The sequence below is a fragment of the Vombatus ursinus genome, unplaced genomic scaffold, assembly GCF_900497805.2.
Source record: "Vombatus ursinus unplaced genomic scaffold, bare-nosed wombat genome assembly UNPS02014806.1, whole genome shotgun sequence".
Classification (NCBI taxonomy): domain Eukaryota; kingdom Metazoa; phylum Chordata; class Mammalia; order Diprotodontia; family Vombatidae; genus Vombatus; species Vombatus ursinus.
In genome coordinates, this window is record NW_020954584.1 from 1363827 (window position 1) to 1375321 (window position 11495).

Genomic DNA, 11495 nt, shown 5'->3' on the forward strand with positions numbered 1-11495 from the left:
TTTAACACTTGACATTTGATGAATTTGTCAGTTAGGACTGATTTTTTTCCCCTTTTAAAGACTACTAAAGTAAAGGAAGAAAAAACAAACCCGTAAGTCAGTGGTCAGAGAGGACATTTCTTGTATATCATAGTACAACATTTCACCTTTCAGTGTTGTTACTTCTGTCATGAGTAGAATCCTGTGAGGTACAGGCAATTATTTGATCTAGAATGACAAGTCCCAGGAAGCATGAGGGCTAATAAATCAATGGGACTCTCATGTACTATTTCCTCCCTATTGACTCCTTGTCTATTCCATCACACAGATACTTCCCATTTCATGAGGTCCTACAGCATTCATGGACTGAATATGTCACACTCTATTCTCAAATATGCCCTCTTTTGTCTTGTTCTCTCTTCCTTTATATGTTTAAATTTCTTAAGCTAGTCCAAGATTACATTACCTTCATAGGTTGCCATATCACATTCATAATATATTGTAAGATCAATAGCAGTCAATTATAATAAGGAAATAAAAAATAGATAATGTGATCTTTGGTTGAGGTACAGATTTTCCAGGGCTAAGGAGGTGCCAGTTCCTCTCTACTCTCCATGGGAAAAGAAAATATGGTTTATTTTGTTCTATTCTGGGTTCCAACCATTGTTCAAGAATATCAATAAATTGAAAAGTCAGAGCAGGACAAATATTATATGAAAGAGGTTGGAATTCATAAAAATAGAAAGTAGTTGAGAAGATTCAAATATAGAGGAAATTGTCTTCAAGTATTAGAATGACAGTCACTTAGGAAAGGAAGTAGGTTTTCATTTTGTCCTTATATGGTAGAACTAGGTAGAATGAGTAGAAGCCTCAAGGAGGCAAATTCAGCCTTGATGCCAGGGGAAAGAAATAAAACCATCAATGAACAAGGAACACACTTTCTAATGATTACAGCTCTCAGAACCTTGAATGAGATACCTCAGGAATTAGTAGGTTCATGCTAATTATAAGAAAGGCAAGAAGAACATTCATTATGTGTAACAGGAATTATTTTGAGGTTAGAGATGAGAATTCATGTCAAATAAAATTCTTTCCGACTTTGAAATTCTGTAATTACATATCTTGTCTTCCCTTTAAAATAACAAACACCTTGGAAAAAGAGAACAGGTTACTAACTGACTACATAGTTTGATGTCAGAGTGTACAGGAAGGTCCTGGTTTGTGGATAACATAATTACTGAAGTCACTGAGGTTCTGAAAACTCAGTCACACACCGTATTGAATTAATCCAAATTGGATCCTTTGGGCAAACTGAATTCATTAAGCATATACGAAAGCCTTTGCATATTTACTTTTGAAAGCAGAAGTATACGTACTTAGAAAGATAGATGAATGTATATACTTTTATATATTTTAAATTTTGTATTCTGCATGTATTTCCCTTGATAGAATGGAAGTTCCATGTGGAGAGCACTGGTTTTATTTACTCTGTATTTCTCATTTTACCTTAAATCATGCAAAACTTTGAATACAATTTTGATGTAACCCTCTTTCCTGTAAGATAAAATTCAGACAATTTGAGGAGGGATGGTGACTGACTTTTGAAATTACAGCTATGAGTGATTCAGATGGATTTCAATTACTGTATTTTTATAGAGTATCCTTTTTAAGAGATAGTTATTCAGAAATCTAAGAGTTGAACTAAGTGTGAGTATAACTACATCAAGGGCAATTCACATCAAACTAACTTCAAATCAGAGCAATGATAGTGATGAAATGTCCTTAAATTCCATCTAAGCACCTGAAAAAAATGGTTCATGGTATTCTTGAAGAAAAATATAGAAAAAATGAGGTTAGATAGTAATTAAATTAGTTAACTTGTTGAGTGAATGAAATGATTCCAACCTGGAGAGCGGTCATGAAGGAAAAATTTCCAAGGACTTGTACACGGACCTATCCTGTTCCATCATGTCTTCAATGACTTAGACAAAGATGTGCATTGCATAATTATCAAATCTAAAAATAGGATGAACCTGGAAAGTAGAACTAACACAATGGATTTTAAAGTAAGGATTTTGGCAGGCTAAAACAGTGAGTTCTAATAAAATGCATTTTGGGGGGCAGAATAAGTATAATTTCTAAGTTTAATTTCAAAATTGTATGAATTTTAGGTAGAGTTGTTTTGCTAGACATAATGTGAGAAAAAGAAAAAAAAAGATTTGATTCTGCAATCCATCTATGATGCTTACTTTCCAAAGGCAAGCAATTTATATCTCTCTGGGTCTCAGTTAATTAGTGTAAAATGAGCAATTTGGATTAGGTGACTGCTAATGCTTCTCATTGCTCTAAATTCAATTTTCTCTGTTTCTGGGAAACCAAAAGCTTAATATATATATGCAAGAGAAGGGATAGGACTATTATGAAGATGAGACATATCCATAAGCAATGCCTAGAGAGATGAGGTACTATGGTCTATGTCATATGAGGACTTACCAAAACAAACAAGTAAACATGCAAATGTTTAGTATGGGAAGAGAAGACTTAAGGAGAGTATAATTGCTGACCATTAGCTGACAATGGCTAAAGGACTGTCATATGGAAGAAAGATGTTTCATTGTTTTTTCTTTGTTTTACATCTGCTTTGTCCCAGTATGGAACTGGAAAGCATAGGTGTAAGTTACCAAGAATTAGGCTCAATGGAAAAGAAAACTTTCTGATATCAGAGTCTTCACTTGTAAGCAGGATAACACATTGTAAAAGAACTTCTTTTTTGAATAGGGTTGAATGTCTATGGCAGGGATGCGGAACCTGCAACCTCCAGGCCACATGCAGCCTTCTAGGTCCTTGGGTGTGGCCTTTTGACCAAATCCAAGTTTTACAGAACAAATCCTTTTTGTTAAGGGGATTTGTTCTGTGAGCATTGGATTCAATCAAAGAGCTGCACTTGAGGACCTAGAGGGCCACATGTGGTCTTGAGGCTACAGGTTTCCCACCCCTGGTCTATGAAGTTCATTTAAGTTCTGAGATTCTCTCAAATGCAGCGCATATTAAGATTAATGTGATTCATCATGCTCTGTTTCTTTATACAGGACACCAAAAGACAGATTGGGTCTTTGGTAACTTCCCCAATGATAAAGCCTCACAGATTTTGGGAGACAAATCCTGAATTTGGAATAAGAGAGCAACAAGAGCCTCAGTCACAAAGCAGAAAGAACACAGCAAGTCTATTGTACTAGATTTTAAGAGCAATGGTTTGTGGGGGTTTACTCAGTGACATATCAAATAGTTCAAGTTGAAACCAGAGAATTGTTTTTTGCTGCCAGATTACACAAAATGTGTCTTCATTATTTTTCTTTCTCTTTTTTGTGCTTTGAGTAAGTCTCATCACCTTCCAACCCATTTGCACTGATGTTATAGAAATGAAAAATAATGTGACTGAATTTCTTCTTGTTGGACTGACCCAAGACCCAGCAAGAGAGAAAATAGTATTTGTCATCATCTTGATTTTCTACATTGCCACTATTTGGGGGAACCTGCTTATCATTGTCACCATTAAGAACAGTTCCTCACTTCGGTCCCCCATGTACTTCTTCCTGACCTATTTGTCTTTTTCGGATGCTTGTTTATCCACCACCACAGCCCCAAGACTCATAGCAGACAGTCTGCGTAGGAGGAAGAGTATCTCCTTTCTTGAGTGCATGCTGCAGTTATTTACAGGGCACTTCTTTGGCTGCATGGAGATTTTGGTTCTCATCTTGATGGCCTATGACCGCTATGTGGCCATCTGCAAACCTCTACACTACTTGACTATCATGAGTGGGAAGGTATGTAGGATCTTGGTGGAATTAGCCTGGGTGGGGTCATTTGTGCATTCCATTGCCCAGCTTTTCATTGCCTTGAATTTACCCTTCTGTGGTCCCAATGTAGTCAACCACTACTTCTGTGATTTGCAACCCTTGATGAAATTGGCCTGTACTGACACATATGTGTTAAACCTCTTGGTTGTTTTTAACAGTGGAGCCATCTGTGCAGTGAGCTTTATATTGCTAATGATCTCCTACATTGTTATCTTATATTCTCTGAGAAATCAGAGTAGAGAGGGGAGATTAAAAGCTCTTTCCACCTGCAGCTCTCACATCATTGTTGTCCTCATATTCTTTGGCCCCTGTATATTTATATACAGCAGGCCACTGACCACTTTTCCTGCGGATAAGTTGGTGGCTGTCTTTTATGCCATTGGAACTCCTTTGCTCAACCCTTTGATCTACACACTGAGGAATAAAGAAGTTAAAACTGGTATGAGGAAACTATGGAGCTGCAGGAAAACTTTACATAAAAAATAATGTGCATAGACACCAACACTTTTCAAAAATGATTTAGTCTAACCAGGATGGATGCATTAGATATAATTTTTTTTCGTATTGGTGTATACAAGGTGTTTACTGGGTTTTTGTGAGGACTTGTCCAAATACAGAAAAAATAGATATGGGAGAGTTGACATTTCAGCCAAGGTTGTGTATGAAAGGAGATCTGTAATCACAGGTATTAAGGTACTTAAGCCAGATCCTCTTTGATGATGATCTGCCATCAAGGCCCTGCCCTCTCTGAATCTGTGTTCCAGGACCCTGATTCTAGATACCTTCACTGTCCTTTCTACAAATGGAAAAAAAAAAACATATCCCCCTCTGCTTGTGGTTTAAGTCAGTCGTCTTACCTTATTTCTGGTTTATATTTCAGTATTTAATTTCAATGACCTTGACCAAGGACCAGTTGCTTATTTTGACTGAACTTAGCCTAGAAGACTCCTGAAAGGGATATCACCCTTCCTTTAACACTATCATATGCGTTTCTTTTCTCTGAGATTATTAACTAGACACTGCCAATTGAACAACCACACACAGAGACAGGAATACTGAAGTTTTATTCACTCAAAATGATACAAGTGGATGAAAATGTGTATCTGTTACAAAACAGTTAGTCATATTACTTGTTACAAAATAGGTGACTACACGAGATAAAAGAGACTTCTGTTTGTTATAATGTATGCTATAAAGCGGGTATATATCATGCAATATATGATATAAAGAGGAAGCACAGAAAGTCATTGAATTGGTTATAGATGAAGGAGGGGAAAAAGCACATAAAACTAGCTGACTTAGTCCTGTAGTTTTTTTTTTTTTTTTCGTAGAACAATTAGTACGTGGTGGGGCTATACATTGTAAATGGTAAAGAAAGCAAAAAAAAAAGTTAGTTAAGTCAACTCTTAAAGTTCATCTCTATGAAGACCTAGGAGTTTGAGTGAAGCAGTCTTGTTGGTTAAAGAGGGAAGTGGATGGAGCCTGCAGGAAAAAAAAAAAGAGTAGCCTACAAGATTATTGAGTCTATTAGCTTTGGGCCTTCACACCAAAGGAAATCCACCAGATCATGAATGGGCCTATCATTGCCTAGCTTACTTATGATTGATATATTCAAAAATATTTTTGATCTTTCCACTTTGAACTGGTGTATCTGTACTTAGTGGGCATCAAAACTAGAAACAGCTAGAAAATTAGGGAAAAAACAGGTAGGAATTAAAAGCAAAAGTGTGTCCTGTCTCCACTAGTGTTGAAACATGCCTCCCCAAGGCTTATGGAAGCTTTAGTGTAATTGACATGTCCCTGTTACTAGTTTTAAAGTAGCATGGTGGAAGTTGAAAACAATTATCTCACCCTAGATAAATAATAAACAATTTTGGAGGAATTTCTTTTTTGAGAAAGAAAGAGAGATATTAGGATAAGTAAAAAAATACGACTGATCAGTGGAGCTCTTTCTGTGCCAGCCACATAAGTTTCTTTTAAAGGTTTAACAATGTGTTAATTATCTAGACTCCAAGACCTGGTCCTGCATGTTTTCATTGGTGTGGTTCAACAAAAGGGAAATAATAGTGACTTTGGGGAAGAAGAACCCTTCCATTATTGCTAGATATTTTTCTCTTCAATAATTGATCTAATCAATAAGCAACAGGAAGAAGTTATGCTCTGAGTATCCATAAAGGTACATTCAGGAAAAAAAAGTCTTTTGTAGGAATAACTCAAAATAAAACTTTTTCTTAAATGTCTTAAAATTATAGGTTATTTCTCATTCTTAATAACAATGTCAGTCCCCTTCATATGCATAAGAAACACAAAATACAACTGAAAGATATTTTTTGAACATCCCTTCATTATATGTAAAAAGGAACAAATCAACCCTCTTCCAAAAAAGAAACAAACTTTGAAAATATCTCTCCATAGGAGAAAGATAGTGATGATGCTTGAGTTATTTCTGTTGCAGAAGGTATTAAACTCTGTTGCAGAATGACTTATTACTCTTATTTTTATTTTTTTCTCTCCTCAAAAATCTACTGCTATGGTTTGCATTTTGCTTCTTTTGCTCTGTATTTCAAAAGAAATGGGAGGTTGATCTCATCCCTTACAAAATGTTTTCATCCTCTGAAAAGAATGAGTGTTTGGTTCATAATTCCATGCAACATTCCCCAAACACCCATGTCCCCAAAGTTCAGATTCCTCAAAAACACTTTCTGCTCCTTTGTATGTACTAATTGTTTTTACTCAGAGCCTCCACATTCTCTAAGTGCCTTTATGTAGTGATCTCTCAGATAGTATAGAATCAAATCTAAAAATGACTCCTGTCTGTTCTATCTCCATATTCCAACACCAACTCCTGAAACACTCAGAGTTTTTTGCAGCCTCTTAATTATGATCATAAAGCTGAGATGTTCTAACTGCTTTCTCGATCCCAATGTACATGGGCTGTATTAAGCATGTGGTTTACATGGAGATAACATGTGTATGTATTTACTAAATACATACTAAATAATATGTTATATAGGTGCATGTATGTATGTATGTATATGAGTAAATTTGATGCACAAAAAAATCAGCAAAGTGATTACTGCAACACAAAGTTGGATTTATATCAGGATTTCAGGGTTGATTCAATATTAGGAAGAAAAAACTATAAATAAACTTCACTATATCAATAGCAAGAAGAACAACAAATGAGGAAAAAACATACATTTATATTAATACACACAGAAAAAATATCGACAAAATGCAACACTAATTTTAAGTTTCAAATAACAGAAAACTAAAACAAAAGGTCCTTTGTTTAATATGATAGAAAGGTAAAACCTTTGTAAAACCAAGACTCAGCATTATACATAATGGAGACAAACTAGAAGTTTTTTCAACAAATCAGTGGTAAACAATAGCTGCCTATTTCCTCTAATATTATTGATATAATTATAGAAACATAACTATAGCAATAAAAGAAACAAATGAATAAATCATCATAGGTTAAGAAGAAAGAAAATATTCACTTTATTCAGATGATATGATGGTTTATTTGGAGAACCGTAGAGAGGCAACAAAAAATGAAAGAATTAACAGCTTGAATGAAGTTACAGGGTATAACATAATTCCACAGAAATCATCAGCATTTCTGCATATTTCCAGCAAAATAAAGCAGGAGGAGAAAAAAAGATGAATTCCTTTTAAAATGACTTCATAAGATAAAATACTTGTGAGTCTACCTTTTCAAGACAAATTACAATAATATAGGAACACAACTACAAAATACACTTTATAGAAATAAATAGTTTGATAATGAGGGAAATGCTAATTGCTTGTGGGTAGATCAAGAGAATATAATAAAAAAATTATCTAAGTTAACTTATTTATTCTATGGAAAGAATAATTGCAATTCAACTGGTGGAAAAGGTTAGAAATCTTAAGGAAAAAGGTACTAAAGGGGTACAAAATCTCCATTTATACTCCAAAGTAGTAATAATCTCATAAAAGAAATTAGATGCTCAAGAGAGAGATTGATCAATGGAATACATAAATTAAAGAAGAAAATGAGCCCAGTCTTTGTAAACCCAAAGATCCAGGCTATTGTGATAAAAATTCAATATCTGACAAAAAACATGCTGGGAAAACTGGAAAGCTGTCTGGCAGAAATTAGGTATAGACCAGCAAGATAAGCTTCTGATGGATTCATGACTTTGATGTAAAGGGTGACAACATCAAAAAATTAAAGAAATAAGGAGAAAATATTTGAGATGTTTACATGAGAAGAGTTTATAGACAAACAAAAGATAAAGAATATCACAGAGGGCAAAATGAATTATTTACATTACATATTTTTTTAAAGTTTCACACAAAGAAAACAAGTCCAGGAGGCAAAATTAGAAGAGAAGCAGGAAAACAGGGAACTATTTATAACACTCTCCCCATGATAACTGTACAAATTTAGCAAAGAGGTGATGCTGTGGATAGAGCTTTGAGTCTAGAGTCAGAAAGATTTCAGTTCAAATTCTGCCTCAGATACTTCTTACCTTAATCTCTGTTTCCTTCAGTTTCCTTAACTGAAAAGGGGGATAATAATAATTCTTATCTCCTAGGATTATTGTGAAAATCAAATGAGATAATAGTTGTAAAACATTTTAAACAAATATACTAGGTACTCTAAAAATGTTATCATCATCATCATCATTATCAGTAGTAGTAGTTCTACTAGTATTAATATAGATAACTAATATAGAAACAATAGTTATAAGTTATGAAGATACATATTAAAGGTTTAAAGAAAAGGAAAATTTCTTATCAATTAAACCTATGAAATTTCTTATCAACTAAATTTCTTATTAAACTTATGAAATAGCAGAAAAAATAAGATTGACTTGTGCATGACAATAGGAAATTGGCAAGGAGAATGTCAGGTTTCAGGATTAACTTCAATAATTTAGCAAGTCATACTCTTTCCTTTTACTGACATAGAAACTTATTCTTTCATAAACAAGCTCAAGAAATGTGGAGGGTGGATCACAATAGATTATGGAAAGTGCATGTTCTTAGTAATTGTCCATGTAAGATTTTTAAAGGTACAAGCAACATTGAAATACTTGAGAAGAGACTGATTCATTAAGACACAGGTACCCTTGTTCTGTTTTCCTAATGCTACTTTCTTCTGTTTAGGCAATGATTATTTCTCATATACAACCTTACCATTTTCACTGAAGACATAGAAATGAAAAACAATGTAACTGAATTCATTCTTCTTGGACTGACCCAAGACCCAGTGAAACAGAAGATAGTATTTGCCATCTTCTTGGTTCTCTACACTGTAACTGTGTTAGGAAACCTGCTCATCACTTTGACCACCAAGACCAGTCCCACACTTGAGTCCCCAGTGTATTTCTTTCTGACCTACTTGTCCTTTGCGGACTCCTGTTTCTCTAGTACTACAGCCCCCAACCTGATTGTAGACAATCTCTCTAAAAAGCACACTATTTCCTTTGATGAGTGAATGACCCAAATGTTTAGAATGCATTTCTTTGGATGTATGGAAGTCTTGGTCCTTATCCTCATGTGTGAGGGACTGTCTGATGTTGGCAGCTGCCAGTTGGGTGCTGTGGCATGGGTAAGGTAAGATCTGGGTATTTTGGAAGTCGAGGCAGGGACTGTGGTAGGCAGAGTCGTGTGTACTGGGATGGGCTGGATACGGAGAAGCCATGAGGCAGTTGGGCAGTGCTATGAGATAAGCTGGGTGCAAGGAAGTAGCCGAGCCTGAGCTCCTGAGGCAAGGGGCGGTGCCACGTGGGAGTGGGATGGCAGAGGACTGAGTTCCCTCTGCTTAGTCCCCTCCCTATATGCAACGTCATCCCCAGATGCCTCTTGTGACCTTCCTGACTTTGTGCAGCACTGACCCAGTCCCCTCCTGAGTCTGACTTCCTAGGTCACGTACTCTTGTCTATGCGTCAATCCCAGATGCCTCCTTCCTGTATCCAATCCTGGCCTCCTACGTCACTCCCTCCCCCTTGGTGTGCTAAACTCAGACAGCCCCTTCCGGTATCTGACCCTACAATCATTGGCTAGTAGCGGGCTGGGGAGGAGGGGCTAAGTAGGTACTTAGGAACAAGCGTGGTCAGATCACACAGGTGCGCGCTCCCCTGGCTCCTGCCTTGTTGCTCTGGCCTTGCTGCTTGGGCTTGCTATGATGGTTTGCTGTGTTGGCCTCTGAATAAAGCTCTGGTGTTGGTGCCTCCCGATGGCTTGTCTCTGTGTGGTGATCCGGCTGAGGACCGAGGACCCAGGCATGGGTAAGACTCTGGCAGTGCTCTTCTTTTAAGAGAAGTGGGTACTGGCGCACGATTGGCAGAAGGTCGGCGTGCGGCCCGTATACTCATGGCCTATGACCGCTATGTGGCCATTTGTAAGGCTCTGCAGTACACAGTCATCATGAACCAGAAGATGTGTGGGATTTTAGTAATATTAGCCTGGGTGGGGTCTTTTCTGCATTCCATCACCCAGATCTTCCTTGCCTTTACCCTTCTGTGGTACCAATGTGATTGATCACTATTTGTGTGACTTGCAGCCTTTACTGAGATTGGACTGAACTGACACCTATGTGATAAACCTATTGATTATGTCCAATAGTGGGATCATATTCATGATGAGCTTTGCAATTCTAATGACCTCCTATGTTTTCATCCTTTATTCACTAAGAAATCATAGTGCAGAAGGGAATCATAAAGCCTTGTCCACCTGTATCTCCCACATAATCGTGGTCATTGTATTCTTTGTCCCTTGTATTTTTATATATACTCAGCCCCCGATTATCTTGCCTGTAGATAAGTTGGTGTCTGTATTTCATACCATTGGAACTCCCCTGCTCAACCTCTTGATCTATACGCTGAGGAATGCAGAAGTAAAAAATGCTATGGGAAAGGTGTGGAGCAACATAGTAAATTCACATAGCAAATAGAAAAAAATACCCCTTCCCAGTTACTAGCATGTCACTTCATAGCTGTCGACCTCAGTTTCCTCAACTGCAAAATGAGAGTAATTATAACATCTACCTCACAGGGTTGTTGTGAGGATCAATTCACATAATATTTGTAAAGTGCTTATCACAAAGTCTAAAACATAGTAGATGTTCAATAAATAATTATTACCTTCTTCCACTTCAAAAAAGGTTTAGAACAATATGAAGAAGAGATAATATCTGCTTGCACTTGTCCCTGACCCCTAACATTACTAGCATAATATGTAGGCTGTTAAATACAGAATGACTAATGATTCTATTATATTCAGCTCAAAATACCAAAAGAATGACAGCACTATGAACAGTTTTTTATTAGGGCTAATGCTTGTATACCACATATTGTTATAACTATATGTATATAGTTTCTGTTGGCTAAGGAGGTAAATCAATGACTTCACAGCTTTCAAGTGAGGAAGGAGTTTAGAAATCATCTAATGTAACACTTTCACTTTATACATGAATAAACTAAGGACCATAAAGGTTAAATATTTCACCTAAGTTGATATAAATCATAAATGACAGAGAAATCTTGGATTTTAGTCCAATCCTACTGCTATTTTCACTATACTATGCTGCAGACTATTCCATTTTTTTTCCCTTGTCCTGGAAACTTTTTCACTCATGAAGTGTGTAGGTAGATCTTTATGACA

At 36.3% G+C, this 11495-nt stretch overlaps 1 protein-coding gene and 1 pseudogene across 1 annotated transcript; both read left to right on the forward strand.

The window, feature by feature from the left end:
• The first annotated feature begins 3398 nt into the window (after positions 1–3398).
• LOC114051841 (olfactory receptor 4C11-like) lies at positions 3399–4322 on the forward strand. Its single transcript, XM_027874235.1, has one exon. The coding sequence runs from the start codon at positions 3399–3401 to the stop codon at positions 4320–4322; it is 924 nt and encodes a 307-aa protein (XP_027730036.1).
• A 4726-nt stretch (positions 4323–9048) lies between these two features.
• LOC114051875 lies at positions 9049–10785 on the forward strand (annotated as a pseudogene).
• Positions 10786–11495: the final 710 nt, after the last annotated feature.